We start from the raw sequence: 27,007 nt of genomic DNA on the forward strand, positions 1-27,007 counted from the left end.
AAGGGAGGAAGGGTCTTGAAATGTTTTCAGAGGTAAGGAAAGACAGCTTTCATCACCCATGGTCTTAGATTGACCCTCGTCCTCCCCTGGCTCTTGGGGAGGGGATAACAGAATGGGAGCTTAAAACTTAATAAAGCAAAAGTAAGCGAAGAAAACAATTCAAGCTCCCCAGAAACTTCTGGTGGTCCGCTGGATTCTAGAAACTTCTTAACGCAGGTTCCCTCTGCCTCCTGCGGAAGAGGCCCCTTCAAGTACTCATTGTTTCCAGACTGGCAGGTACCCCTCTCCCTCAGACCTACGCCTGCCTGTCCCCTGCTCCTGCCCGCAACGTTTTTACTCCGTAAGAGTCTCAGGCCCGAGGGCACTGCTCTCTCCTCTACAAACGGATTCTTGGTCAGTCTCCATGTTAGGAGTTAAATGCTTTTTTGTATTTCTCAAGTCCTTTACCCTTTATCTCAGGTCATCACTTTGTGTTTCCTTGCTGATGATAAAGCTAATTGTGTGTGCCGCCTGCCCCTCTCCCCAGACTGTCAGCTCTCATGAGCACATTTCCTGTTGCATCCATCTTCATGTCTCCCAGAGTAACAACCACCATGCTTTGCATATGGTCAATGATCCAAGCCAGGTTATACCTAATTTGACTCCTTTTATAACTCTCAGAAAAAGGTTTCTTACACCATCTTGACTAAGAGAAATGTGGCCCAAAGAAGAATGACCTGGCCATGTAAAATTTTTTCACCATTGCTATTGCTTCAAACAACATTAAACAAAAAAAAAAACAACAAATAAAACAACCCAAACACAAAAGCTAATAAAGTTTATCCATTAGTTATCTGTTTGGGGAACCAGCTCTCTTCCCTCTGTGTGAGGTTATTCCGTTTCTGCTGGTGAGGGAGCAGGCCAGCTCTCATGCAAGAGCACATCTTATTCCAACCACACTTTGGGGAGCAGCTTTTCTGCAGGTAGAAGTTGCAGTGGGCCCAAGAGCCACTGCCAATGAGCTGAGCACCTGCCGCTTGGAAGCCCAGGTGACTTCAGAAGTCTCTTTTCTGTGGTGGCTGCTATAGGGGAAGATGAATGTCTGTTTTTCTCTGCCAGTATTCTTTGTGACTGGAGGTTCCCCATGTACTTCTTGTCTCTTCTACTTGTCTGCCGTTTGCTGACAGGTTGGGATATATATATATATATATATATATATATATATATGCATGTTTCCTATTACCAGCTAACAGTACATTCTTCAAATGTTGTTATGAGGTGTCATCATCTCAGGCTGTAATATTCCACTAAAATGCTTCAGGAATGGAAGCAGAGAGAAAGTTCCATTGTTCTGTTGTTTAGAAGAGCTCAATAAACTCAAAGGGGAGAGACCTAGGTTGGAGATGGAAATAATTTGTTTCCTGGGGAAATTCACTTCACCCTTAGTTTCTCCATTTGTGTAAAATGAGGGATTAGACCACATTTTCCGGATCTGTGACTATCCTCCTCACCACTGTTGGGCTATCTCAATTAGTCACTTGAGACTGCTGTGAGACCACAGGATGTAGGTCATATAGATCCAAATATGATAACTTAATAAATGCCAGGGTGGGTGGAGAATAGTAAATAGAGCATGCTATCAGACACAGAATCTATGAATTCACAGATCCATTAGTACATATGTAACCCAAACTTGAGATATTTAAAGGGCAAATAATGAACTTCTGTGCTCCATTCTAATTCAATATGTTTTGGGATTTCCCTCAAAACTTCAACATCCTCAGGTCCTTTGCTAAAAAATCAGATACAGTCTTAGCAGTCTTTGTTTGATATAGACAATCATGCCATCTCTTAGAACCCAATAACCAGATCCTCCCATTCCCATTCTTCTCAACAAGCTATGTGGACCATGGGACATGGGATCAGATGTGGAAGGAAGGATCCTGACAACAGCCAAGACAAATCTCTCCAACTGTGCTTTCCCATTCTGGGTTATGGTAGTCCTTGTCCACAGCTTCTTGTTTTCTTGTCCAATTAAAGGTTGCTCTATAGTGCTGTCCAAAAATGCCAGTTTGAAGAGTCTCTTATCCTGGCCAGACAGGTGCTGTTATTACTATGTGAAGACTTCAACTGAAGTTCCTTGGAGGATGTTTTGGTCTCCCTTCCACCAGGGAATCACAGGGCTGCAACCTGAAAGTGTCAACAGGCAAAGACAAATGTAGTTAAAAGAGTGGAAAACCTTTTTTGATAACACCTGGCTTACTTCAGGAAAATATCACAGAAGAAACAATGACCAGCATAGGGTGACAATGTATAAACTGCAAGAGTGAATGCAGAGATGAGATCAGAGCTCTAGGCAGGGCTGTATGTGTGGATGACCTGGAATACCAGATGAAACATCTTTGCTAAGAATCTCTGGACTCTATTTTGTAGATTTAGGTGAACTGTAGACAGGATTTAACAATAGGCTGAAATTTGAGTTTTAGGTGGACCACTCCGAGGGCTAAGGGGAGGCTATTGCAGTATTCCATGAGAGAGATGGCGAAAGCTTCCACTTGGGCGGAGACATTGGAGATGTGCAGGTGGGGACATAGTCAACAAATTTAAGGACTTGATAATTGGATGTTGGCATGGGGAAGGCCGTGAAACAAGCAAGCAGTCAGGAATGATTTCTGGACTTCCAGCGTGGTTGATGGGTAGATGGGATGAGCACATAAGGGACTGAGCATGTTTGGACGTGGAAACTTTGAGTCCAGCTTTGAATATGGTGAGCTTGGGGAGCCTCTCTGTCATCCAGGTAGAGAATTCCCTGCTCTCCATCAACTCTAAAGGTCTGAAGAGAGCTGTGCAGGTGGGAGAAGTAGATTAACACCCAAGTAGAGTGTGCTGAGTACCTGGAGCTCCTAGTACTATGCAAATGAATCTGGGGTGCATGGTCATGACTCACCCACAGTTTTCCCCCAGAGTTCAGTCATTTGATTCAATTGGGACCTTTCAGTCACATGCTTTCCATGGGCTACACATCTAAGAAAGAACCCAGGATGTTTTTGTTGAAGACCTGAGCAGCCAGGACCCATATAGTACATTTAATTAGGTCAAAAAAAAAAAAAAAAAAAAAGCCAAAAACCTCTCAGGTAGCTCCTTGTTTTTACTCCGGTTATTTGAATAGAAGTGAGTTTTTTAAATTTTATTTATATATTTATTTAATGTAAATAAAGAGTGACAAAGCGACAGAGAGGGGGAAAGACAGACCTTTCATCTGCTGATTCCCTCCCCAAATGACCCCCATAAGTGGAGGTGGGCCACGTTGAATCCAAGAAACAGGAACTCCATCCAGGTTCCCCAAATAGGTGGCAAGGTCCCAAGTATCTGTGTCGTCTTCAGCTGCTTTCCCAAGCACATTAGCAGGGAGCTGGCTCTGAAACAGAGCAGCTGAACCTAGAACTGGGGCTCCGGGATGGGATGCCCGTGTTGCAGGCAGTGGCCTAACCTGCTGTTCCCCAATGCCAGCCTGTGAAGCAAGGGTTTTTTAAGACCGTTCACATGGGACCAACTTTCCCTCCCCAGGATATCCATCTTATTTCTGGCAGAGGAAAGAAAGAAGGAGTCACTGTTACAGTCCCAGATATCCCAAATGAGAGCTGGAAAGAATGTTGCCAATTTGGGACCCTGAGTTTGTATGAAGGAAAAGTGGCCGCACTCAGCCTGTGCTCACATCACAAACCCAACTGCTATCACACTGGGGATGGCCAGGAACAGCCTGGACAATGTACCTTTTTCTGAGGACTCTGGTTCCCTTACCAGACAGTCTTCAGTTGCTTGGACTAGCAGGCTTTTCTGCAGAGGCATCCAGATCTACAAATATACAGGTGTCAAATTAAGAGCCCAGGAGCTCTTCTCCCAAACCTTGCAGGAACTCTGCTCTGTTCAGGAGCAAGCAGAGAAGTTCAGACCCATAAACACTGAGAACAAAACCAATCACTGGGAAAGGACACAGGCTCAGGCTAAGTTAAGAAGAAAGTCCCACAGATCCACAGAGGTGACTGTGAAATTTAATGAATGAAGCACTAATGCTATACTTTAATTCAGAAAAGTGTGGATGGTTGGGGTTTTAAGAACTATCTCATGATTAGGGCTAAAAGGATGGGGGTTTAAAAATTAAGTTGGTAATTATATATTAGACCCCAGTAGCTTGCTAGGTACTACAGTAAGTGCGTTGAGGTATATGAAGATGGGTAAGACGCTGTCCTTACATTCAAATGGTTTACATGTTTCCACATTGGATGGCACCTGAATTTGATACCTGGCTCTGGCTCCTGACTCCAGCTTTATGCCAAGACAGATCTTGGGAGGCAACAAGTGATGGATCAAGTAATTAAGTCCCTGCCACTCAGGTGGGAGACCTAGGTTGAATTTGCAGGTCCTGGCTCTGATCATAGCCCAGCCCCTTCCGTTATGAGCATTTGTGGGGAGTGAATCAATGGACGGAAACTCTCTGTCTGTCTGTCTGTATCTGTCTCTCAAATAATAACATTTTTTTAAGTTTACAGTGTGGCAGGGGATCACACATGCACAAGTAGGTGGAGGTAAAGTTTAGATGTTTGTGTCAGCATTTTTCTATGCTCCTTGAACTTCTATTCGAACATGTAGGACGTTAGAATACTTGTTTTTGTGTAGTTTTTTTTTATTTTAAAAAAATTGAGAGTATTGAGCAGATGGTATAATGTCCCTTTTACAGATGAAGAAACATAGTTCAGAAAACTCTTCATGTGTGTGGCTGTAATACTTGAAAGTGGCAGGGTTTGTGCAAGAACCTTTGCCTGCCTGACCTGGCCTCATGGAAAGGACTTGCTGGTATCGTGAGGAGGCAAAGAAAGATTCCCTGGGCCAGAAAGGGCCTTGCCCGGCAGCCATCCTCCAGGATAGAAGGGGAGAGAAAGACCAGGCACAGGAGCAGAGCGATGGCATTCCTGTCATCAGCCAGGTTTCCCAGGCCTCGTCTGTGGATGGGAGTGGAGGATGATGGATTTGATAATTCAGACCTTGCTCCCTCCTGCCGCCTCTCTCTTGCTGTTGGCTTCCGCTCTCCAACACAGCCTTCTGGGCTATTTCTCTAGGATCAGGAGAGTGCATGTGAGGTTCCATCTTGCTGAAAACAGGCATCTCACAGGACACCATTGCTGACACCGTTTTCATTGAAAAAGAGGAAGAACACCCCTTTTCTTAGTGATACACTCGGTTACAAGGAGGCTCCAAATTAGGAGGGGAATAGATCTTTCAGTTTTTATTGCAACACTGTCCCTCACCACAGCCAGGATCCATACTGTGTTTAAGGGTCAAGAGCTACTTGGATCCAAGAAACAGACACCACTCGGGATCTGACAAGAGCAAGGTTCTGAGAACTGACTGTCTGGGCCCCTGTGATGTCTTTTTGCAAGGGAGTCTGATCTTCTGGCCTTTCCAGTCTCTCAGGTAAACAGGCTTCTGGCAGGCCTGCCCCACTGGTCAGACATAGCAAAGTTCCAATTCTTACAATAAGATGAAGGGGCTGATATGGGAGGAAGGTCATTGGCAGGCAAGGCACAAAATGGTAGCTCCAAGGCACAGTGTGCAGTGGGTGAGCCAGGGAAGTCAGCACTTCATATGACCAGGTGCCATCCACGAGTGAGTGGGGAAGCATCCACACGCCACAGCTGGAATGATGGAAGACCTGGAAGAATCTCTAGGAAGATGGAGGTTAGACCACAGGTGGGACCTGAGGGAGACCATGTGGTTCTTACGGACCTGAGCCATGTCCACCAGCCCTCAATAAGCAGCAAGGAAGCCGGAAGTTCATGAAAACTGTAGTATTCACTGGGCTCTTGCCATCTGGGACAGGATAATTGAATGGCAGGAAACCTCATGGACGATATGGTTAACTGTAAACAGCTTGGGGCCATGTAACAAATGACCGCTTGGACTATGTGAGCATGGCAGAAGTGGTGCTCCTGTGACTTACTAGGCTAGGTCATAAAAAGCCATGCCAGGGCCAGCGTTGTGGTGTAGTGGATTAAGCTGTCGCCTGCAATGTTGGCATCCCAAACAAGTGCCAGTTTTGAATCCTGGCTGCTCCACTTCTGAGTCTGCTCCCTGCTAATGCGCATGGGAAAGCAGTGGAAGATGGCCCAAGTACTTGGGCCCTTGCAACCACGTGGGTGATCTAGATGAAGCTCCTGGCTTCAGCCTGGTCTAGCCTTGGCTGTTTTGGCCATTTGGGGAGTGAACCAGTGGATGGGAGCTCTCTCTGTGTGTCTGTCTCTCCTTCTTTCTCTGTAACTCTGCCTTTCAAATAAATAAATAAAAGGCCATGCCCAATACTGTTGGGACACCAGTGACCAAGTCAAGCATCTGGCTCTCCTGAGAGGGCATGCAAAGGCTCTTCAGTCAGCAGCCATGCCTGAGCTCTGCCTGCCGCTCATCCTTGCTGGGGTGCCAGCCATGGGACTGAAGCTCTCTGGATCTCTGGACCACCCCATCTGCCAACTGAGTCCCACTGAGTGATATCAGTAAGTATCCTAAGGAGCAAACAACTCACTTATGGACTGAGTTCTGTCCTTCTCCCTCTAGAAACTGCTATGTTGACATCCTGGTCCCCAGTGCTTCAGAATGTGACTGAATTTGGAGATGGGGCTTTAAAGATGTGATTAAGGCATCATGAGGTCATATAGGTGGGCCCCAGTCCAATATGACAGATGTCCTTAGAAAAAGAGGATACTGGGGCACAGACATGCTCAGAAGGCACATGGAGACACACAAGGAGGAAGCCATCAACAGAAGAAATCAACACTGCTGACACCTTGGCCTTGGACTTCTAGTCTCTGGAACTATGAGAAATTATAGTGCTGTTGTTTGTGTTACTTTACTTCGTAACTTATATTTTGTTAAACAGCTTTTGAATACTAATACACTCACCCAGCTAAGCCTGTATCACTTGCAGTCTGTATTTTTAAAATTTATTTATTATGTATTTAAATGGCAGAGTATGTGAGAGAGAGAGAGAGAGAGAGAGAGAGAGAGAGAGAATCTTGCATCTGCTAGTTCACTCTCCAATTGGCCGCAACAACCAAGAATGCCCCAGGCTGAAGCTAGGAGCCAGGAACTCCACCTGGGTCTCCCATATGGGTGACAGAGGCCCAAGTACTTGGGCCATCCTTTACTGCCTTTACTGTGCATTAGTAGGAAGCTGGGTTGGAGTGGATTAGCCAGGACTCAAGCTGGCACTCCAATAGGGGAGCCAGCATCACAAGCAGAAGCCTAATCTGCTGTGCCACAACTCCAGCCCCTGATGCTATTTTAAACTTCATTCATTCATTTATTTTCACTTATTCAAAAGACAGAGATAGAGATATTTCCCATCCACTGGGTCACTGCCCAAATGTCCTCAAGAGCCAGTGCTGGGCCAGGCTGAAGCCAGGAGTCCAGACACTCAGTCTGGGTCTCCCATGTGAAAGGGTCCACCTGCTGGAGACATCCCCTGCTGCCCCTCAGGGTGCATATTAGTGGGAGGCTGGAGCAGGAAGTACCAGGACTTGAACCTTAGCACTTCAGTGTGGGTGTGGATGTCCCCCGAGGTGTCTTAACCATGCCCTAAACCCCTTGTTGTCCTAAGTCACTAAATTTTGGGGGAGTTTATTCCAGGGCAATAGGAATAGGGATAAACTTGGACTTCTAAGATTCCTCTTGCTTTAGGGATCTAGTTTTTCATCCTCATTGTCTGAGTGCTGCAGGCAAACTGGGACGATTGATACCACCCAACAGAGAAGACGGGGTAAAGGCCAGAGCCTAACAACACCGAGGGCCTTTGTGGCACTGGTGAACCTGAAGCTTTTAAGCAGAGATGTAAAAATATTTTCTCATTACTCTGAGAAGAATGGAAATTAGTGTGCACACAATGCAGATTTATAAAGCTATGTCATGGATACGCCATTTGGTCAGGTGGGATTCCCTGGGAGAGAGAATTACAGTAGCAGATTGCAGGCCCAGGGCCCTGTCTGACCTAGATTCTGATTTTTTAAAAGAGTGATTATAGCTCTGGAGGCAGGGGTTAAGTCTCAGGGCCCCCACCAGGAGGCACGTTCCTCAGCCGTGGGGGATACTACATTACAGCTAATTACAGGCTGTCTGCTCAAATCTTCTAATTACTTCATTTGCATTAGTCTTGCTTTTCTAAGGAGCCAGGGAGCTTTTGAAAGCTTCTTGAGGACAGGGACAAACTTCTAGGGATTTTCCATCCCAGGCAGAGTGTACCTCAGCATCAGATGCCTAAAGACATTGATTAGCAGAGGTAGGCAATAGAAAATGAGGCACTGGACTCTGGGTCAGCCTGGGTGGATTCAAGTCCAAGTTTCACTTTTACTAGCTGTGTAACCATGGGTGAATTGTTTTATCTCTGTAAACCTGTTTCCTCATCTGCAAAATGGAAATAGTAATAGTATCTACTGCCTGGGGCCAGTGCTATGGTCCAGTAGGTTAATCCTCCACCTGTGGCGCAGGCATCTCAAGGGTTCTAGTCCCGGCTGCTCCTCTTCCACTCCAGCTCTATGCTATTGCCTGGGAAAGCAGTAGAAGATGGCCTAAGTCCTTGGGCCCCTGCACCCACCTGGGAGACTTGGAGGAAGCTCCTGGCTCCTGGCTTCGTATTGGCACAGCTCCGGCCGTTGTAGCCATTTGGGGAGTGAATCAATGGAAGGAAGACCTTTCTCTCTGTCTCTCTTTCTCACTGTCTGTAACTGTACCTCTCAAATAAATAAAATAAATCTTAAAACAAAGATAGTATCTACTCCCCAAGCCACTTGGAAGCGTGCCTAGCACCTAGTGAATGCTCAGTCCACACTAGTAAATATCCCTATTGAGTTTTTTTTTGCCTGCATTTGGCTTGTAAAGTTGAAGAACTCTTACATGTTCACTACCGTCAGGCTTGAGGTTTACATGTGGGAAAGGGAAGCAGCTGAGTAGATGAGCGTGTAGGTTTTGGAGAGACGTAAATCCAGATTTTTGTATAGGCTGGGTGAATTTGCACAAGCCCCATGTTTTTTCTAGGGTAAGGTGGTGACTATTTCTAAGGCATGGCTGTCCCTGGTTGCTTTTCTCCTCCTCTCCTGCCCAGTGAACAAATCCGAGGTCCCTACACCTTGCTGGCTCCTGTGTCATATTTGGAGAAAGAGTAAGCCAGAAACCAAGGATCCACCCCAGCCACAGCGGGGGCTTTGAGAAATTAAATCAGTAAATTAATTAGAAAAGGCTTAATTAGAAAACCCGTTCCCTAGAAGAAATGGAATTAACTGAAAAACAGAATTTAATCAAGAAGTTTCGGATACAAAAACCCAGTATTGGAGCTGGCTCATATTAGCAATTATGTACATTTCCTTCTCCAGCTCCATGTTTAATGACATCATGTTGGTAGCTTGAAATTGGCCACAGTGGGAGTATTTACATCACTGACATTGACAAATGCTCACACTCGGTGTTTTTCTCAGAGATTTGGTAGTTAAACATTTGCTGTCATACCATTGTGAAAACTAACTTGGACTCCTAGTCAGAGGACCCCTGTGTCTCTGGTGTTGCCCTTGTAGTAGGTCTAGAAGCTTGTAATGGAGCCACAGTCCTTGCAATGTCTCGGTTCCTTCAAGGCTTGTGTCTCTACAAAGCAATTTGCACAAGATGCATCATGGGGTTGTGCTATGGTCTGGATATCGGTAAGGTCATTCCCCAGTGGCTCATGTGTAAAAGACTTGATCTCCAAAGTCTATGTTAATGGTTAATGGATTGATGCTAAGGGTAGAGTCTTGATCTAATTATGGTGTCTAGTGGGTGAGCTAGATGGGAAGTCTTCGGATCATGCATGGTGAAAGCAGTTCTCATGAGAGGGTTGGTTACAAAAACTGAGTACAGTGTGCCCCCGTCTCTCCCTGTTTCCTGGTTGACCTCTGCACATACACATCCACCATCCACTGCCCTCATCAAATGTCAGACCAACTGGGCATCTGATCTTATACTGTGAACCTCCAAAACCATGAGTCAAAAGAAAACTCCTTCCTTCAAGTAGCTTCTCTCTGGTATTTGTTATAGTCACAAGAAGATGACAAACACACACACACACACACACACACAGATATCTCATTTTTCATTTTACTGTTTTTATCTTAACTCAATTTTTTTCTGTTCTTAGTTTTTGTTTTATAATACATAAATATATTACTCCAGTCATATGTGTACTGACTTTGTGAAAGATAGCATATTTGAGAGATATCTGCTTAAATTATTTAAAACTGATGGTGGGTGAAATAAAAAGAAAAAAGACACAAAGATCATTGTTTGGGTTATTGGGTTAAAAGGACAGAAAGTTCTAAGAAAATCAGACAAACTGATTTAGGAGTAGTATGTGGAGGCAGTGCTGTGTGTGGTTAAAAGTTAAAGATGAATATAAAAAGGTAGAAAAAGCTGTCTTCTTGGCTGTTTTATGCTGGGATATTTCAATAAACAGGCAAGGAGGGGGCTGCAGTGAAGGAAGTGGGGTCAGGCTGCTCCCGGCAAGTCTTGGGAGGAAAGTCCTTGCAGGTGTGTGTCATGACCTTTGCCTCCCCAGGGGGACTTGTCCCAGGGTAGATCACTGGGCTCTGTTCCCCAACAACTCTGATTCATAGGTCTGGGATTGGGTTTAAGGACTTGTGGATCCATTTTTTTTCTTGCTTCATTAAAAAAATATTGTATTCATTAGACACAGAAATCACAGTCATCTTGCTATATTTATCTAAGCATTTACTCTTAAGTTCTTTACTTTATTTGCTGTAGACCAATAACAAGTAGTGTGACTGTTGGCACTGGTTCATGACTCCGACTGAAGAAGAGATGGTGAAATGTTTGTCAGACAACAATGATGCAGTGTTTCTTATATAGTCACTCATTTCTCTGGATCTCTCATGATTTTGTAAAAATTATTTATTATTTATTTTATTTGAAAGGTAGAAAGAGACCTTCCATCTATTAGCTTTACTCTTCAAATGCCCATTATAGCCAGGGCTGGGCCAGGTCGAAGCCAGGAGCACACAACCCAGATCCCCAACATGGGGAACAGAGACCCTACTACTTGAGCCATCACCTAATGCCTGCAAGAATGCACATCAGCAAGAAGCTACAATCAGAAACAGAGCTGAGACTTACACCCAGGCACTCTGGTATGGTATGCAAGTATCCCGAGTGGCATTTTAACCACTGTGCCAAATACATGTCCCTGATATTTTCTGTGTATTGGTTTTTATTTCTAAAAATAATGGCATAAAAGAAGTCCAGATAGTTGTGGAGGGATAACCAATGAGGTTTTATTTTTTTTAAAGGTTTATTTTATTTATTTGAAAGACAGAGAGAGGTAGATCCAGAGAGAGAGAGAAAGGTCTTCCATCTGCTGGTTCACTCCCCAAATGACCGCAACGGCCAGAGCTGAGCTGAGCTGAAGTGAGGAGCCAGGAGCTTCCTTCAGGTCTCCAATGTGGGTGCAGGGTCCCAAGGACTTGGGCCATCTTCTACTGCTTTCCCAAGCTATAGTAGAGAGCTAGATTGGAAGTGGAGCAGCCGGGATATGAACCGGCATCCATATGGGATGCCTGCACTGCAGGCCGTGGCTTTAACACGCTGTGCCACAGTGCCGGCCCCATCCAATGAGGTCTTGAGTGATGTGATGCTGCTGGTCCAGGCCTACACTTTGAAACCTGTGACTTAAAGGTTTGAGGATAAAAGAGATTTTGCCAGTTTCAACCTTTGGGACCCAGGAGGCAGAGTGGAGAGATCCTGGAGCAGGGAAGCAAAAGGGTGGGAAATGGGGTCAGATTAGAGCCATAAAGGAAGAATCATCTAGGGGCTGAGTATTGACCTGGAAGCTTGGACTTTTTGTGCTGGTTCACACAAAAGGAAATGGAGGCCATGCTGCATAGAGATTCCTTGTTGCCCTGGGTCCTTATGACACATGGTCATGGTGACACTGGAGGCGCTTTGAGCTGGAGGAAGGCATGGGGACAAGGCCTTCCCAAGACCCAAGTCAGGCTCTGGAGGCCATACCTGTATTTTGACCCCTGACCGCCCCTTCTAGAATTCTATGTGCTCTCAGTCACAGCTCAGATCCCATCTCGTCTATATTTGACATCATTTCTGTTTGGGTATAAAACTTTCTAAATGGATTGCAGACCCCTGGAGTAAACTTTTTCTTCTTTATCTCATCTGTAATGCCTAGCATAGCAGTTTTGCAAACGAAGTTCTCAATGTTTGTTGATTGATTGACATGAAGAAATGTGTAGGGTTGTTAAATTTGTTATGACAGAGAATCAAGCAGTCTTAGCTCAGACTAGTAACTGCCTATCCAATGCAGGGAAATTGGCTAAATACCTAAAAGCTGCTTTAGTTATTATGACATTTTAAATTAATTATATATTTCCAACTGTATTTTTCAGTTGTATGCGTAATTATTGCTATGCTGAACAGTATTTATCCTTAAATGTTTAGTAGTTCATCTAAGCAACTGAAATTAGTAGTGCTTTACAGCTAAACCAAATTCATTTTTAATTGTTCTTTTCTCACAACCTTACCTTTGGCAATTCCTCTGATGCAACATGCAATTTCGTTCTAATCATCGTATTAAAGACAAGGGCCCTCATTCAACCTCAAACAGGCAGGACTCCCCCTGTAAGGGAACGTTCTCCTGGGCTCTTGGTCCCTTTGGTGCCCAACCTGCTGTGCATACCCTCCTTGGTGCCCTCTCTTTTTCCAGTGCACTTGAGAGTTTCTATTTGTTTTGACTTACTGTGCTGAATTTCAAATTTACAGAGAAGTAGGAAGATAATAATACCCATATTACCATCACCCACATTTAACTGTTAATATGTTTCCACCTTTTTTAAAATTTATTTTCTAGGGTTAGTGCTGTGGTACAGTGGGTTAAAGCCCTGGCCTGCAGTGCCAGCATCCCATATGAGCACTGGTTCAAGTCCTGGCTGCTCTACTTCCAATCCAGCTCTCTGCAATGGCCTGGGAAAGCAGCGGAGGATGGCCCAAGTCCTTGGGCCCCTGCACCCACGTGGTATACCTGGAAGAAGCTCCAGGCTCCTGGCTTCAGATCAACCCAGCTCCAGCTGTTTGCAGTCATTTGGGGAGGGAACCAGAGGATGGAAGACCTCTCTCTCTCTGTCTCTGTCTCTACTTCTCTCTGTAACTCTTTCAAAAAAATAAAACAAATCTTAAAAAAAATATATTTTCTAAAGCTTTAAGAACTACAGACATCATGACCTTTCCCACTGAAACCTCCTGTAGAAAATCTCTTCCATTCATATCCCCCTTCTCCCTATTCCCTTACCCTTTATCTAAAGTTAGCCAATTTAAAAATATCTAATTAACACTTACAGTGTTCTATTTATTTATTTTTTTACTAAAAACACAGACAGATTTGTACTCACAATCTTGCTTCCCTTTGTCCTTTGCTACAAAGGTAGCATCCTCTACACAGTTTTTGGCACCTCATTATTTTGTGGAACAACATGCCAGATGAATACACCAAGAGCATCCTCTTTCTTTGTATGGCTGCCTACTTCTCTATCACATTGGCGATACCACATTTATGCAGCCATTTCTCTGCTGATGGACATTTGAGTGGTTTCCTGCTTGCCTTTGGTGGTGGTGGTAGTGCTAGTGGTAGAACATATAATGCCTCAATGAGTAACTCTGTATGTGTCATTTTGTATTTGTGCAGTTATGTCCTTACAGTTCTAGAAGTGAGATTCCTGTGTCAAAAAGATAAACACAACAGTACTCTTCATAGATAGTGATAGATTCCCCTCCAAAAGAGCTATATCATTTCATGTTGCTAACAATACATAACAGTGCAAGCTGAGAACCCATAATCTGAAAATCTAAAATCCAAAAAAAAAAATCCCAAATCTGAAACTTTGAGTATTGACTTGATGCCACAAGTGGAAACTTCCACACTGACCTCATGTGATAGGTCAGTCAAAACACAGGTGCATTTGAAATGCTGTATAAAATCACATTTAGGCTATGTGTATATAAGTGTATATGAAACATAAATGGATTTCATATTTACATTTGGGTCACATCCCTAAGATATCTTATTATGGATATGCAAATATTCCCAAGTTAAAATAAAAAAAAAAAGCAAAACCAAATAAAGGATATGCCACATAGTACCTGTGTCTCCCAAAACTCACCCATAGAATAGTACCAAAATTGTGATTTTTGCTGATGTTGGGGGAAAAATGATATCATAATCTGAATGTTTGTCTTTATGATTGAGACTGAGGAACTTACCGTAAGTTTTGAGAACATTTGTTTCTTTTTTTTATGCACTGTTAGGTATTTTATTAAGTTCAGGGGTGTTCATCATTTTATTCTCAATTTCCAGGAACTCTTTATGGGAAAGAAATGAATCACTTGGCTGTGAAATGTTTTAAATATTCTCTCCTAGTTTGTTATTTGTTTTTTTTTTGGGGGGGGGCCTTATAATATTATTTTTAAAAGATTTATTTATTTATTTATTTGAAAGGCAGAGTTACAGAGAAAATGAGAGAGAAAGAGAGAGAGAGAGAGAGAGAGATATTTTCCAATCTGCTGGTTCACTCCCCAGATGGATGCAATGGCTGGGGCTGGGCCAGACCAAAGCCAGAAACTAGAAGTGTCTTTTGGGTCTCCCACGTGGATGGCAGGGGTCCAAGCACTTTGGCTACCTCCTGCTGGTTTTCCTAGGCCATTAGCAGACAGTTGGAAGGGAGGTGGAGCAGTCAGGACACGAACTGGCACCCAAATGTGATGCTGGTGTTGCAGGCAGCAGCTTTACCTGCTATGCCACAACACTGGCCCCTACAATATTATTTTAATACAAAAGCCTTTTGTAAAGAAAACTTTGTGGAGCCCTCATTGTAGCACAGCAGGTTAAGCTGCCACCTGTGATGCTGGCATCTCATATTAGAGTGCCGGTTTGAATCCTGGCAGCTCTGCTTCTGATCTACTTTCCTGCTAATGCACCTGGGAAGGCAGTGGAACATGACCTAAGTGCTTGAGCTCCCGTCATTCATGTGCGAGACCCGGATGGAGTGCCAGCCTCCTGGCTTTGGCCTGGTCAAGCCCTAGATGTTGTAGCCATTTGGAGTACAAACCAGCAGGTGGAAATTGTTTCTCTGTCTTTCCCTCTCTCTCTCTGTCACAGTGCCTTTCAAATAAGTAAGTTAATTTTAAAAATTATGTTATCCAATTCATCAGCAAATTGTAATTATTGATTCTAGATTTTGAGTCGCAGTTAAAGACTGTCTCCATTCCCAAGTTTTAAAGGAATTCACTTGTGAATATATTTGAGGAGCTGACTCGTTAAATTTTGTTCATATGGCTCTTATACATTTTTTGTGTTATTTATTCCTAAACATTTTGTCTGTTTTGCTGGCATTGTAAGTGGGGATTCTCTCCAAAAGACTTGTTAACTGGTTAATGGTTATGTATAGGAACCCATTTTAAAACTTGCACTAATTGTACAGCCTACCAATCATGCAATTCTTTTGTTGCTTATGGTATTTTTCCCATTGATTCTTTGGGGATTTCTACATATATAATAATTTATAACTACAGGCAGTTTTACTTCCTTATTTCTAATTCTTTTACCTCTAAATGCTCCTCTTACTTCGATGAACTGGCTAACACTTCCAGGAACTTACCAACTAGTTGTGGTAATAGTGACTATCCTTGTCAGCAAAATAGATGTTAGCTATGGTGCTAATTGTGTGTGTGTGCATAATTATGTGAAGAAACAATCTATTGATTTTTTATTGTTCCGAGTTTTTGAAATGAGTAGTGGGGATTGATTTTGTGAGATTTCTTTACAGAATCAAAGGTAACAACCATTAGCTTCTCAAATACAGGCCTAATACTTAATATTAATGGGTTTCCCATTATTGAAGCCTTCTTGCGATTCTAGAATAAACCCTAACTGGTTGTTGTGTATTTTATTCTATACAGTATTGGAGTCTCTGTAACAATATCTTATTTAGAATTTGTTCCTCAACATTTGAAAGCATGATTAGGGGACAGTTTTCTTTCATTATGTGCAATCTTAGTCACTTTTATCGGTTTTCCATTTGCTTCATAAAATGAGCTAGAAGTCTTCCTGTATGTTCTTTATCTGCATATTTAAGTAACAGTGATATTATCTGCTCTTTAAAGGTTTGTTGTCATCCCCTTGTGAGATCACCCAGGCCTGGCATTCTTCACTATGGGGAGAGAGGGCTCTTGACTGAAGGTTCTTTGAAAGATGTGTTCACTTGTACTTCTAGCCCAATATTAGTTGCCCTGCATGGCAGAGGGCTGCAGGTGGTATAAAAGGGCTCCACGATACCTTTCCCGAGCTGCATAAGCTAGGTGGTGGATTGAAACGGTAAAGGATTAATAGTGACAAAGAGTCTTTGCTTGGCCACACTTTAGTTGGGCTCCTGAACTTTCTGTGCCCTTTTTTATAGAGTCCAGTTTTAGCAAACACCCTGCCAAGTCAGTTGTGCGAGACTCCCTCAACTCCTCCGCATCTCCCCAGGTTCCTCACCCTCCCACATTTCCCAGGGGATGCCTGCCCCACCCTGGCCTGTCTGAAGCAAGACTCTTGTTAGGTCGGTGTAGCCAGAATCCCCATCACTGCTGATGTTTCCTCTCGGTCACTTTCCGTCCAGGACCCCCACTCTGCTCCTTAGCTGTAAACTCCCACTTGCCCAGGCTGCACTAGGAGTGGAGCTCCTGCAGCCGCTCCCCGGGTCCCCCTGCCTTGGTGCCTACACCTACCGTGATGTCCTGAATAAAGTCTGCCTTGCCTTGCTTGCTTTAAGAAGAGGCATTGCGCAGTTTTCCCATGACATATCAGGTAGTGTTGTCGAGGAGGGAGGAGGAGAGGAGGAGAGGAGGGGAGTGTTGCCTTGGCTGGAAGACCCAGGAAAAGAGGCTGCAGGAGGGCCAAAACTGAGGAGGGACCATCAGCTGTTTCTTCCCCAAATCCCCCCCCCCCCCATCCCGCAGGCGAGGGGTTACTCTTCCTGTTTTCTCAGCTGTGAAGGCAGGGGAAATCTCCCATAGTCCCCAGTCTCCTGCACTCCTTGGCAGCTTTTAGGGGTTGACGGAGTGCTCAGAGAGCCACCTCACCAGAGGGAGCACGGACAAGACAATTCCCTCACCAAGCTTGCTGTGAGCCGGTGGCAGCCAACAAGCAGACACATTCATAAGCCTCAGGGTGCAGACGTTCCCTCTAGGTTGAGTCTGGTTTCCTGAGGCAGCTCTCTCTGCACCACGGCACTGCTCAGATCGCTCTCTGCTGGGAGGTGGCTTTGCTGGGGCTGTGAGGCACGTGGGAGTGAGGCTCTTCCTGGTGCCCACCGTGTCCACTTGCCCCCTTCTGCCATAACGTGGCCTGCCGCCAGGGGGCGCCGGTCGACTCTGCAGGGAGTTGGGAGAGTGGGGATGAGCCGCACCGCTCCCAGCAGCTGCGGATGTGGCACGCCAGCAAGAACACGGTGGTGGTGAGCGCCCTGGAGTCTGCTCTCCACTTCTGAGCCAACCAGAGGAATTTGGAGAGGCCGAAGCCCACAGACACTGCGGGGAGATCGGTCTGTGTCCCCAGGAGAGGTCCAGGCTGTTTCCTATGTACAAGTTGTGGCCTTTGTCTCAGCCCTTCGCAGAGCTGCCACGCCCCAAGCTGCACCTGCAGCAGGCAGCGGGGTCTAGGGGCTGCCTGGGCTGTGAAGGGGCACCGGGGGCCCAGCGAGTGCTTTCTGAGCTCGGCCAGCACCTCTTCCCTGCTGTTGCTTCCTTCCCTCGACACCCACGCCCACCCAGCAGCACCAGGGCTGACCAGACCTTTCCGACCTGAAACCCCAAGAGGCAGGGCCGAGAACAAGTGTGAAGGCTCATTGGAGACCTTTAAAATGTGAGTCAGTCCCTGAGTGACAGCCAGCTACGGCTGCTGACTGTCCCTAAACACTCAGTGTGGCCCTGGGAGTTCTTAGTCTAGGCCTGCCCCCCCCCCCCCCCCCCCCCCGGCACCCAGGGCGGCCCAGCTCTGGCTGCTCCATTACCCAGTGGGCTGTGGTACCAGGAGCTTCCCACCAGTGAGATTCTCATGTGGAGGGACCTGTTGAAGGTCCTCTGGGGGAGCCTTCTGTCCCTGACTTTCCTGCACGGTGGCTACTTGCCTGCAGAGGAGTTGTATCCTCCTATCCTTACACCAGCTGTGTGGGACAGAAGAAAGAGCTAGGGGGAACCCTGGCCTTGGGGCCTGTTATGGTGCAGCAGGTTAAACTGGAGTCCCAGCAGAAAATGGCCCAAGGGCTTGGACTTGGCCTACGTGTGGGAGACTGGATGAAGACTCAGGCTCCTGTTTGATTGCTGCCATTCGGGGAGTTAATTGGCTGATGGAAGATCCCTCTCTCTCTGCCTTTCAATTAAATACATCTTTTTTTTTTTTTTTTTTTTAAATAGAGAAGCTTGGCCTTGGAGGCCACAGACTAGTATTTTAACCCCTTGCAAAATATATTACATAAATAGGGATATTCTCTTCTGAGTTTTCCCCAAGATTTATTTATTTGAAAGACAGAGAGAAAGAAAAGAGAGACAGAAGGGGGGAGAGAGAGATCTTTCATCTGCTAATTCACTCTCCAAATGGCCCAACGACCAGGACTGGGCCCGGGCGAAGCCAGGAGCCAGGAACTCCATCCTTGTGGAGGGGCCCAAGTACTCGGGCCATCTTCCGCTGCTTTTCCAGGCACACTAGCAGGGAGCTGGATCCGAAGCGGAGCAGCTGGGATGCAAACTGGCACTCTGATGTGGGATGCTGCTCGAGTTGCAGCGGTGGTTTAACTGGCTTTTTTCAACTTCCTTAATTTATGTTGTTATACATACTACGATGCATCCTATGATCCAGGCACTGTATGAAGCACTTTATCAAATGTGAGTTCATCGAATGCTCACAACAGCCCTGTGAGGAAGGTGCTATTAACCCTATATGCAGATGAGGAAACTGAGGCTTAGGATGGCTGAGTAATTTCCCCAGGGTTACCAAACAAGGAGAACTTTGAATTCCTGAATTATTCCACAGTCTGATAATCAGGGTCCATTGATCGAAATGGTCTCAGCCATCTTCCTCTGTGGACAAGTTGCTGAGAAGCAAACAGAAAAACCCGTTTTTTTTTTTTTTTTCAACAGAGACATTTTCTTTTCTTTTCTTAAGATTTATTTATTTATTTGAAAGAGAGAGCAAGAGAGAAGAGAAAGATATTTTCAATTTGCTGGTTCATTTCCTAAGTGGCCACAATGGCAGGGGCTGGGTTGAGTGGAAGCCAGGAGCTTCTTCTGGGTCTCCACGTGGGTGCAGGGGCCCAAGCACTTGGGTCATCTTCCACTGCTTTCTTAGGTGCATTAGCAAGGAGCTGGATTGGAAGTAGACCAGCTGGGACTCAAACCAGCACCCATATGGGATACTGGCCCTGCAGGCAGAGGCTTAACCTTCTGGGCCATAGCACTGGCCCCCAGAAAAAACTCTTTAACTTGCTTTCTTTTCAAGCTTACTCTGCTTCTTTGGATTTTACATCATATAAGCTAGGTCCCACATGTTTGAAGTCTGCCCACCCAAGTGTAGAAACACAAGCTGTTAACATTTATGCCCATGCATCAGTATCTGCTTTTCTGTGCCCTGTTCCACTAGCTGTCACCACATCCCCTCTGCCTTGGCAGCCAGTCTGGGCAACACCCCTCTGGTTCAACCTCAGCACCCTCCCTTGGACACACGCTAGGTATCACTGCCCCTTCAGCTGAAGACATAGGGTCAGTTGAAAGGTGGTGACGTCTCTTCTTGGAGTGAACCTTGAAAAGCTGAATTTGGGTGGGCAGAGAGACATTGGCAAGGCAGATATGAGGGTACTTCCAAAAGTTGATGGAAAAATGAAGTGGAATGACATGTATATTTTGGGGCAAACAATTTGGAAATCCATGCAGTTTTTTCACAATACTCACTTTCCATGAGCCTTCCAAAGATCCCTTGTGTGCATAGATTTAAGATTTTTTGTTTTGCACCAAGAAAAACACTTTTAATCCCATTTTCCACAATGTTTTTGAAACACTCTCATATTGTCTAAGGGTCTGGAGTTGGGGTATGGGAGTTGGGGTCTGGAGTTGGGGTATGGGGCCATGATAGAAAGGTAGGAATGGCAGAGCCCAGAGACAGGAGGAAACTGGTGTGAGATAGAGAGCCTTGCAAAGGGGATAGAAGACAGGAACCTGCAGGGTGTGAAAAGCTCAGGGTGTTTGACTAGAATGCAGGGGGCAGGGCAAAAGGCTTTGGGTATTTCTGCTGGTGGAGATGTAGGTTTTCAGGGTTTGCACAATGGGGCATGCCCAAGGTGGCTGTGGTGAGAGCCTTGGAGACCTCCACCCTCTCTCCCCTGAGCTTTGCAAATGCATTGAGGGCAGGGGTTGGGATTGTTCAGTCTCAAATCTTCAGAGTCTCCTGGGTCCCCTTGACTTCATCCTGGTGAGTCTGGTGCTTTGTAGGCACCCATGGACTTTCAAACAAGTGAAGGCAGAGAGAGAAAAAGGAAAAGAAGGAGGAGGGAGGGTTTGTTCCACAGCAGGAGCTGGCGATGGCTGAGAGCTCCAGACAAGTGTCAACCAGTCCCTTTCCAAAGTCAGGCCCCTGGGGCTCACCCTTCTCTGCATTGCCCATGGGATCACTGTGCACAAGGAAACTCACTCTCTGGTCTTTATTCTACAGGGTCAGAGGTAATAGGCCAGAATTCACCAAGGTCTCCGCCGAGACAAACAAGACCAAGGAAGATCTCGCTGTCACTCATTCAAGGGAAAGTGGCTGTTCAAGGCCTTTGTTCCACCCATGTACCATGCCCACAGTGAATGCTCATGAGATTGCAAGTGCTGTCTCTGGCCTGTACAGTGCCCACACTCGCACAATTCCCCCGCCTTCACACGTTCTCAGCGGGACGAAGTCAGGGGAACACAGTGAGCAGTTCCTCCTCAGTAAGGGGTTCTTCAGAATCGTGGCCATTGCACAGATGCTCTTGAGTTCTTGACATAAAGGTTGGTTTTTGAAAACGTAGATTAGGACAGAACTTAAAAACAACAGATTGACTAATAGTCATACAAAGATTAGTGTACCTTTGACCACATTTTTTTGTTTATTTTTCTATGTGTTTCCTTCGTGGTCTTTCATGTGGCTCACCCAATGCCGTCTGTGTACTTGTTGAGAGCTTTAACTGTTTTTCACGTAGTTTTTGCTGAAGTCAGTTTTTCCAAGACCCTCTTTCTTCAGAGCTCAGTTTCACCTTCCCACCTGCTGGCAGCCGCTTCGGTCACAGAAAGAGGCCACATCTGCTTCCTGTAGGCCCCCTGGGCAGAAGCATGCACTGGTGCTTCCTCCTGATCTGGGCCCAGGGGCTGAGGCAGGCTCCTCTCCTCGCCTCAGGTAAGGCCTGGAACCTGGCAGGGCCGAGAGGAAGAGCGGACAAGGGTGAGCCTGGCAGGGCCTCTGGGGCGCGGACATGGGCAAGGCTGTCGTGCGTCCTGTACCTGTGTGAGGGGCTGAGCTGCAGCGGTCAGAGTGCCGGGCACTCGAGTGTGGGGAGGGCACTCAGCGGTGAGTTCTGCTGGGGGCAGCCTTTGGAGATCTCAGGGTGTGGGTGCCTGCCTGGCTGGCGTAAGCAAGCAAGAGGAGGAGGAGGAGGGAGAAGGCTGGATCACCAGCTGCTTATTAGAAGCTCCCACTTGGTCCAGTCTGTCTTCTGCTCTTAGGGGTCAAAAATGCCTTATTCCGGGTTCTATGGCTTCTACCACCATGGACCAAATCTTTGCCAGATTTATTTCTTCTGTGTTAACAGCCTTCGATACGTCTTTCTGAGGGAAGGGACACAGATGTTTAAGTACCATGGCCTAAAGTACTTTTTTTAAAAATTTATTTATTTATTTGAAAGGCAGAGCTACAGAAAGAGAATGAAGGTGGGGGGTGGGGGGAAGAGAGATCTTCTATCTGCTGGTTCATTTTCCAAATGGCTCTAACAGCCAGGGCCGGGCCATGCCAAAGCCTGGAGGCAGTAGCCTCTACCAGATCTCCCATGTAGGTGCAGGAGCCCAAGGATCTGAGCCATTTTCTACTGTCTTCCCACACATTAGCAGGGAGCTGGACTGGAAGTGGAGTAGCCAGGATTCGAACTGGCACCCATATGGGATGCCGGCATTGTAGTTTGTGGCTTGTGGCTTTACCTGGTATGTCATAGCGCCCACCCCCTAAAGTAGCTTTGATGTTGCTTTCTCACCCAGATGAGAGTAGACAGGTGCTCAGAGTGCAAGGGAGTGGTGAGTGCTGAAGAGGCAGCTTTGCCTGGAAGAAAGAGAGTGTTCCTTGTCACCTTCCTTTCCCTTGGATCCCTCAGCTTTCCTGAAGGATTTCTGGGCACCCCAAAGGGCAGTCAGCCAAACAGCCAGATTTTTTTTCGAAGGACAGTGCAACTAGTGCAGAACTGGACTGCTGGAAGATACACAAGAAACAAACCAAAAAAAAAAAAAAAGCAAAAAAAAAAAAAAAAAAAAAACCAGGAGAGGTGGTGTCAGCTGACAAGGGCATATATTTTGGGGGGGGGGGGGGGGGACAAGCGGATGAAAATCACCAAGGAGCCAGTTCTGAAGCTATTGGGCAGAAATGCGATGAGCAGGCTGCGCTCTCAGTCGTGTGGTAATAAGCCAGGATTTAATGAGGGGCTTACTAATAGTGGTGGCAGTGAGAAAGCAAGAGGGGAACATGGGCTTCCTCAAGGAGGGGGCCAGGAAGTGCAGCTTTGAGAAGCCTTCAGGTGGGGGCAGAGGGAGGCTGAAGCAGGGAGGGAAGGAGATGGGCTGGGCTAAAGTCCATGGACGTGGAGGACAGGAGGCGTGGAAAGGGGACACGAGGTGGGGCTGGGAGCCTTGAGTGACAGGCATAGAGAGGAATGGCTGTTGCCATGGGCAAGTCAACAGGAGAGACTGGAGAAACTTTCATTCTGGAAGCCAGTTCTGGCCTTGGGCACCTTGGAGTTCCCCCTGGAGATTCAAGGTTAATTGCTGACCTGGGCCTCATGGTACTTCTTCCTCTTCCCCAGGCACTATGGCAAGCATGATAGTGACAACAGGCAACATTTCTGCAGAGGAAGGCGGCTCCGCCATCTTACAGTGTCACCTTTCCTCCACCACGACGGAAGTGACCCAGGTCAACTGGGAGCAGCAGGACCGACTGCTGGCCGTTCGTCATGTTGACCTTGGCTGGCACATCTCGCCAGCCTTCAAGGAGCGGGTGGTGCCAGGCCCCAGCCTGAGCCTTACCCTGCTGGCGCTGACTGTGAATGACACAGGGGAGTACTTCTGCACCTACCATACCTACCCCGATGGGATTTACAAAGGCAGAATCTTTCTGGAAGTCCGAGGAAGCTCAGGTATTTTCTCAGGAGCAGGGTGGGAATGCCTTCTTCCTCCGGCGTAGAAAATGCCAGCCTGAAACCCTCTGGGGAGCAGGGTTTCTCAATCCTGAACTTGGGGATCACCTGGGGAGCTTTCTATAGCTCTGTAGCTGGGACTACAGACGGATGGGATGAGGCTCTCCCGGGCAGAGCTGAGATTAAAGGCTCCGAAAACATTCCAGGTGATTCTGCTGTGCAGGCACGACCAACACCCCCTGTTCCTGCGGGAGAAGCACATCTGACTTATCCGAGTGGTTTTTCTTTTAAAGATTTACTTATTTGGGAGGCTGAATTACAGAAACACAGAGGTGGGGGAGAAGGGGAGGGCAGGGGGAGGGGGAGATATCTTCTATCCACTGCTTCACTCCCCCAAATGGCAAGGGGCAGGGCTGTGCCAGGCCAAAGCAAGGAGCCAGGAGTTTCATCTGGGTCTCCTATGTGGATTCAGGAGCCCAAGGACTTGGGGCCATCTTCTGCTGCTTTCCCAGATGCCTTAGCAGGGAGCTGGATCAGAAGTGAAGCAGCTGGAACTGAAACCGGTGTCCATATGGGATGCCAGCGTTGCAGGCAATGGCTTTACCTGCTACAGCACAGTGCTGAGTCCTTTACTAGGAAGACTAGCTGATGAGGTCAGACGCAAGGTGTTCTCATTTATTTGCTTAGCGCCGATCATACAGAATTCTCTCTCTCTCTTTTTTTTTTCTCTTTTTTTGACAGGCAGAGTGGACAGTGAGAGAGAGAGAGAGACAGAGAGAAAGGTCTTCCTTTTCCGTTGGTTCACCCCCCAAATGGCCGCTGTGGCTAGCATACCGCGCTAATCTGAGGCCAGGAGTCAGGTGCCTCTCCTGGTCTCCCATGCGGGTGCAGGGCCCAAGCACTTGGGCCATCCTCCACTGCACTCCCGGGTCACAGCAGAGAGCTGGACTGGAAGAGGAACAACTGGGACAGAATCCAGTGCTCTGACTGGGACTAGAACCCGGGGTGCCGGCGTTGCAGGTGGAGGATTAGCTTAGTGAGCTGCGGCGCTGGCTCAGAATTCTCTCTTAAATGTATAAAGAGTGGAGCTGGTTAAAAATAATGCTTGATATGAGCAAAGTGTAAATGTATGATAGTTTACATTTTTTGTGATATCTCAGAATTTCCAAAATGCCCTGATATTCATTAGCAACTTGGACACTTAGATCATTTCTCTGGGACTTGGGCAACGATTATCATCATATCTAAGAGATCAGGGTTGAGAAGAGCTCAGATTCTGACATTATCCAGCCTGGGTTCAAATGTTGACTTTGCTATTGACCTTGGACAAGATTACTTACCTTCTCTGTGCATCAATTTCTCACCTGGGCAGTGAGGATAGATGTGAGACCTTAGGGGCCGGCGCCGTGGCTCAATAGGCTAATCCTCCACCTTGCGGCGCCGGCACACCGGGTTCTAGTCCCGGTTGGGGCGCCGGATTCTGTCCCGGTCGCCCCTCTTCCAGGCCAGCTCTCTGCTATGGCCAGGGAGTGCAGTGGAGGATGGCCCAGGTGCTTGGGCCCTGCACCCCATGGGAGACCAGGAAAAGCACCTGGCTCCTGGCTCCTGCCAGGATCAGCGCGGTGCGCCGGCTGCAGCGGCGGCCATTGGAGGGTGAACCAACGGCAAAAGGAAGACCTTTCTCTCTGTCTCTCTCTCTCACTGTCCACTCTGCCTGTCAAAAAAAAAAAAAAAAAAAGCCGGCGCCGTGGCTCAATAGGCTAATCCTCCACCTTGCGGCGCCGGCACACCGGGTTCTAGTCCCGGTCGGGGCGCCGGATTCTGTCCCGGTTGCCCCTCTTCCAGGCCAGCTCTCTGCTATGGCCAGGGAGTGCAGTGGAGGATGGCCCAGGTGCTTGGGCCCTGCACCCCATGGGAGACCAGGAAAAGCACCTGGCTCCTGGCTCCTGCCAGGATCAGCGCGGTGCGCCGGCTGCAGCGGCGGCCATTGGAGGGTGAACCAACGGCAAAAGGAAGACCTTTCTCTCTCTGTCTCTCTCTCTGTCCACTCTGCCTGTCAAAAAAAAAAAAAAAAAAAAAAAAAAAAAGAAAAGAACAAGATGTGAGACCTTAGGAAGTGCTAATGTAGGATTGCATCACCAGCTCAAGAAAATGTCCTTAGAATAGTGCCTGGGACAGGGTCCCCACTATAGAAGCAATATCTGTTACTATGAATCCCAATTGAATGCTTGAGGGAGACAGGGGTTGAGGACTTGTGGGTGCTCAGATTGGTGGAGGCAGTTCTAACTGGTGTTCTGGATCCACCAAGCTGCACCCTCAGAACCTCTATCTACTGCCAAGCGCAGTTGTGTTGGAGATTAAATTTTATGAGTTTGCAAAATTTGTATCAACTGAGCAGATAAAAGTTAACATTGCTTTTCAGATGTTCCTTCTTGGCAAGGCTCACACAGGCCAAATGCAACAAGCAGTTAGGAGTCCAGGCTCTGGGATCACTGACCCTGGGTAATCTTGGTCAATTATTTCACTGTTTCTCATGTATTAGATATGGTGAATAATCTCAAGAGTTGATACAAGTAAATCCTTAGATACCTAATAGCCCTAACTTAATCAGCACTAGTTCTTGGAGTATTTATTGCTTCGTGGTCAGAGGAGGCCTGGAAGAGTAAACAGCATAGGGAAGCTGAATTGCAGCAAAAGTAAATGATGGGCTTAGCCATTTGGGACTCTTTAGCCTAGTGCCTCAGGCCTGAGCATCCACGACTAGGCTGGAATTCCTAGGAACTGGAGACAGGATGAGAATTCTGTCTCTTTTCTCAAGGTCATGGCAAGGACTGTCAGGGACTGCTGCTGCAGACAAGCATACTGCTCTTGCCAAGGCCGCAGTGGACAGCAGTCTCCAAGTGTGAAAGCACAGAAGCGAAGCACGGATTTCCTTCCTGGGTCTCACAGACCAATGGGTAGGGGCTTGAGAAATGTTCTACGGGACACTGTTCAGCCCCTGCTCAAAGCCTCTGTGTGTTCCCGCCCTTTTGGCTTTGCACAACAGTGGAGAACAGCACTGGTCACTTGCAGCTCCCCTCCTGTTTCTCAACTCTGTGTTCAGTTGCTTACCTGGGATGCTAATGCCTCTTTGTTTACTTGCATTCATTGTAAGCCCGACTTCTCTCTGCCCTGTATTAGTCAGCTTTTCCTTACTACAGCTAACATACAGTTTGGAGGTTCACAATCCAAGGTCGGGTGGCCCCATTGGTTCAGGCATCCACTGGAGCCAGAGGACAATGGAAAGACAATCACACGGTGATCCAGGGTCCAGGGCACACTCTTCATCTACCCTCTGTGTGGTCTCTCCTTATGATGCTGTCATGACTGGTTATGGGGCTCCAACCTAGCAACCCAATGCAATCACTTCCCAAGGGCTCCCCCTTCAGACGCTGTAACTGGTTGATGAATCCATCAACCATTAACATGAGACTGTAGGAGGGTTCAAATGTCTGCATGAGGGA

The 27,007-nt window shown here is 46.8% G+C and overlaps 1 protein-coding gene across 4 annotated transcripts in view; it reads left to right on the forward strand.

The window, feature by feature from the left end:
• TIGIT (T cell immunoreceptor with Ig and ITIM domains) overlaps positions 1-27,007 on the forward strand; it is an 89,183-nt gene that overhangs the window by 40,619 nt on the left and 21,557 nt on the right. For 2 of the 4 annotated variants that reach the window (XR_011387885.1, XM_002716684.5), the window contains exons 1-2: positions 21,314-21,508; positions 23,175-23,504. Coding sequence is in view for 1 of the 4 variants with exons in the window: in XM_002716684.5 (XP_002716730.2) it covers positions 21,445-21,508; positions 23,175-23,504 (394 nt within the window). In the remaining 3 variants the exon portion in view is untranslated. Of the gene's footprint in view, positions 1-21,313; positions 21,509-23,174; positions 23,505-27,007 lie in introns of those variants that run through there. The other 2 variants (XR_011387886.1, XR_011387887.1) reach the window with 1 other exon arrangement.

The sequence above is a fragment of the Oryctolagus cuniculus genome, chromosome 4 (assembly GCF_964237555.1).
Source record: "Oryctolagus cuniculus chromosome 4, mOryCun1.1, whole genome shotgun sequence".
In the NCBI taxonomy this organism is placed as follows: domain Eukaryota; kingdom Metazoa; phylum Chordata; class Mammalia; order Lagomorpha; family Leporidae; genus Oryctolagus; species Oryctolagus cuniculus.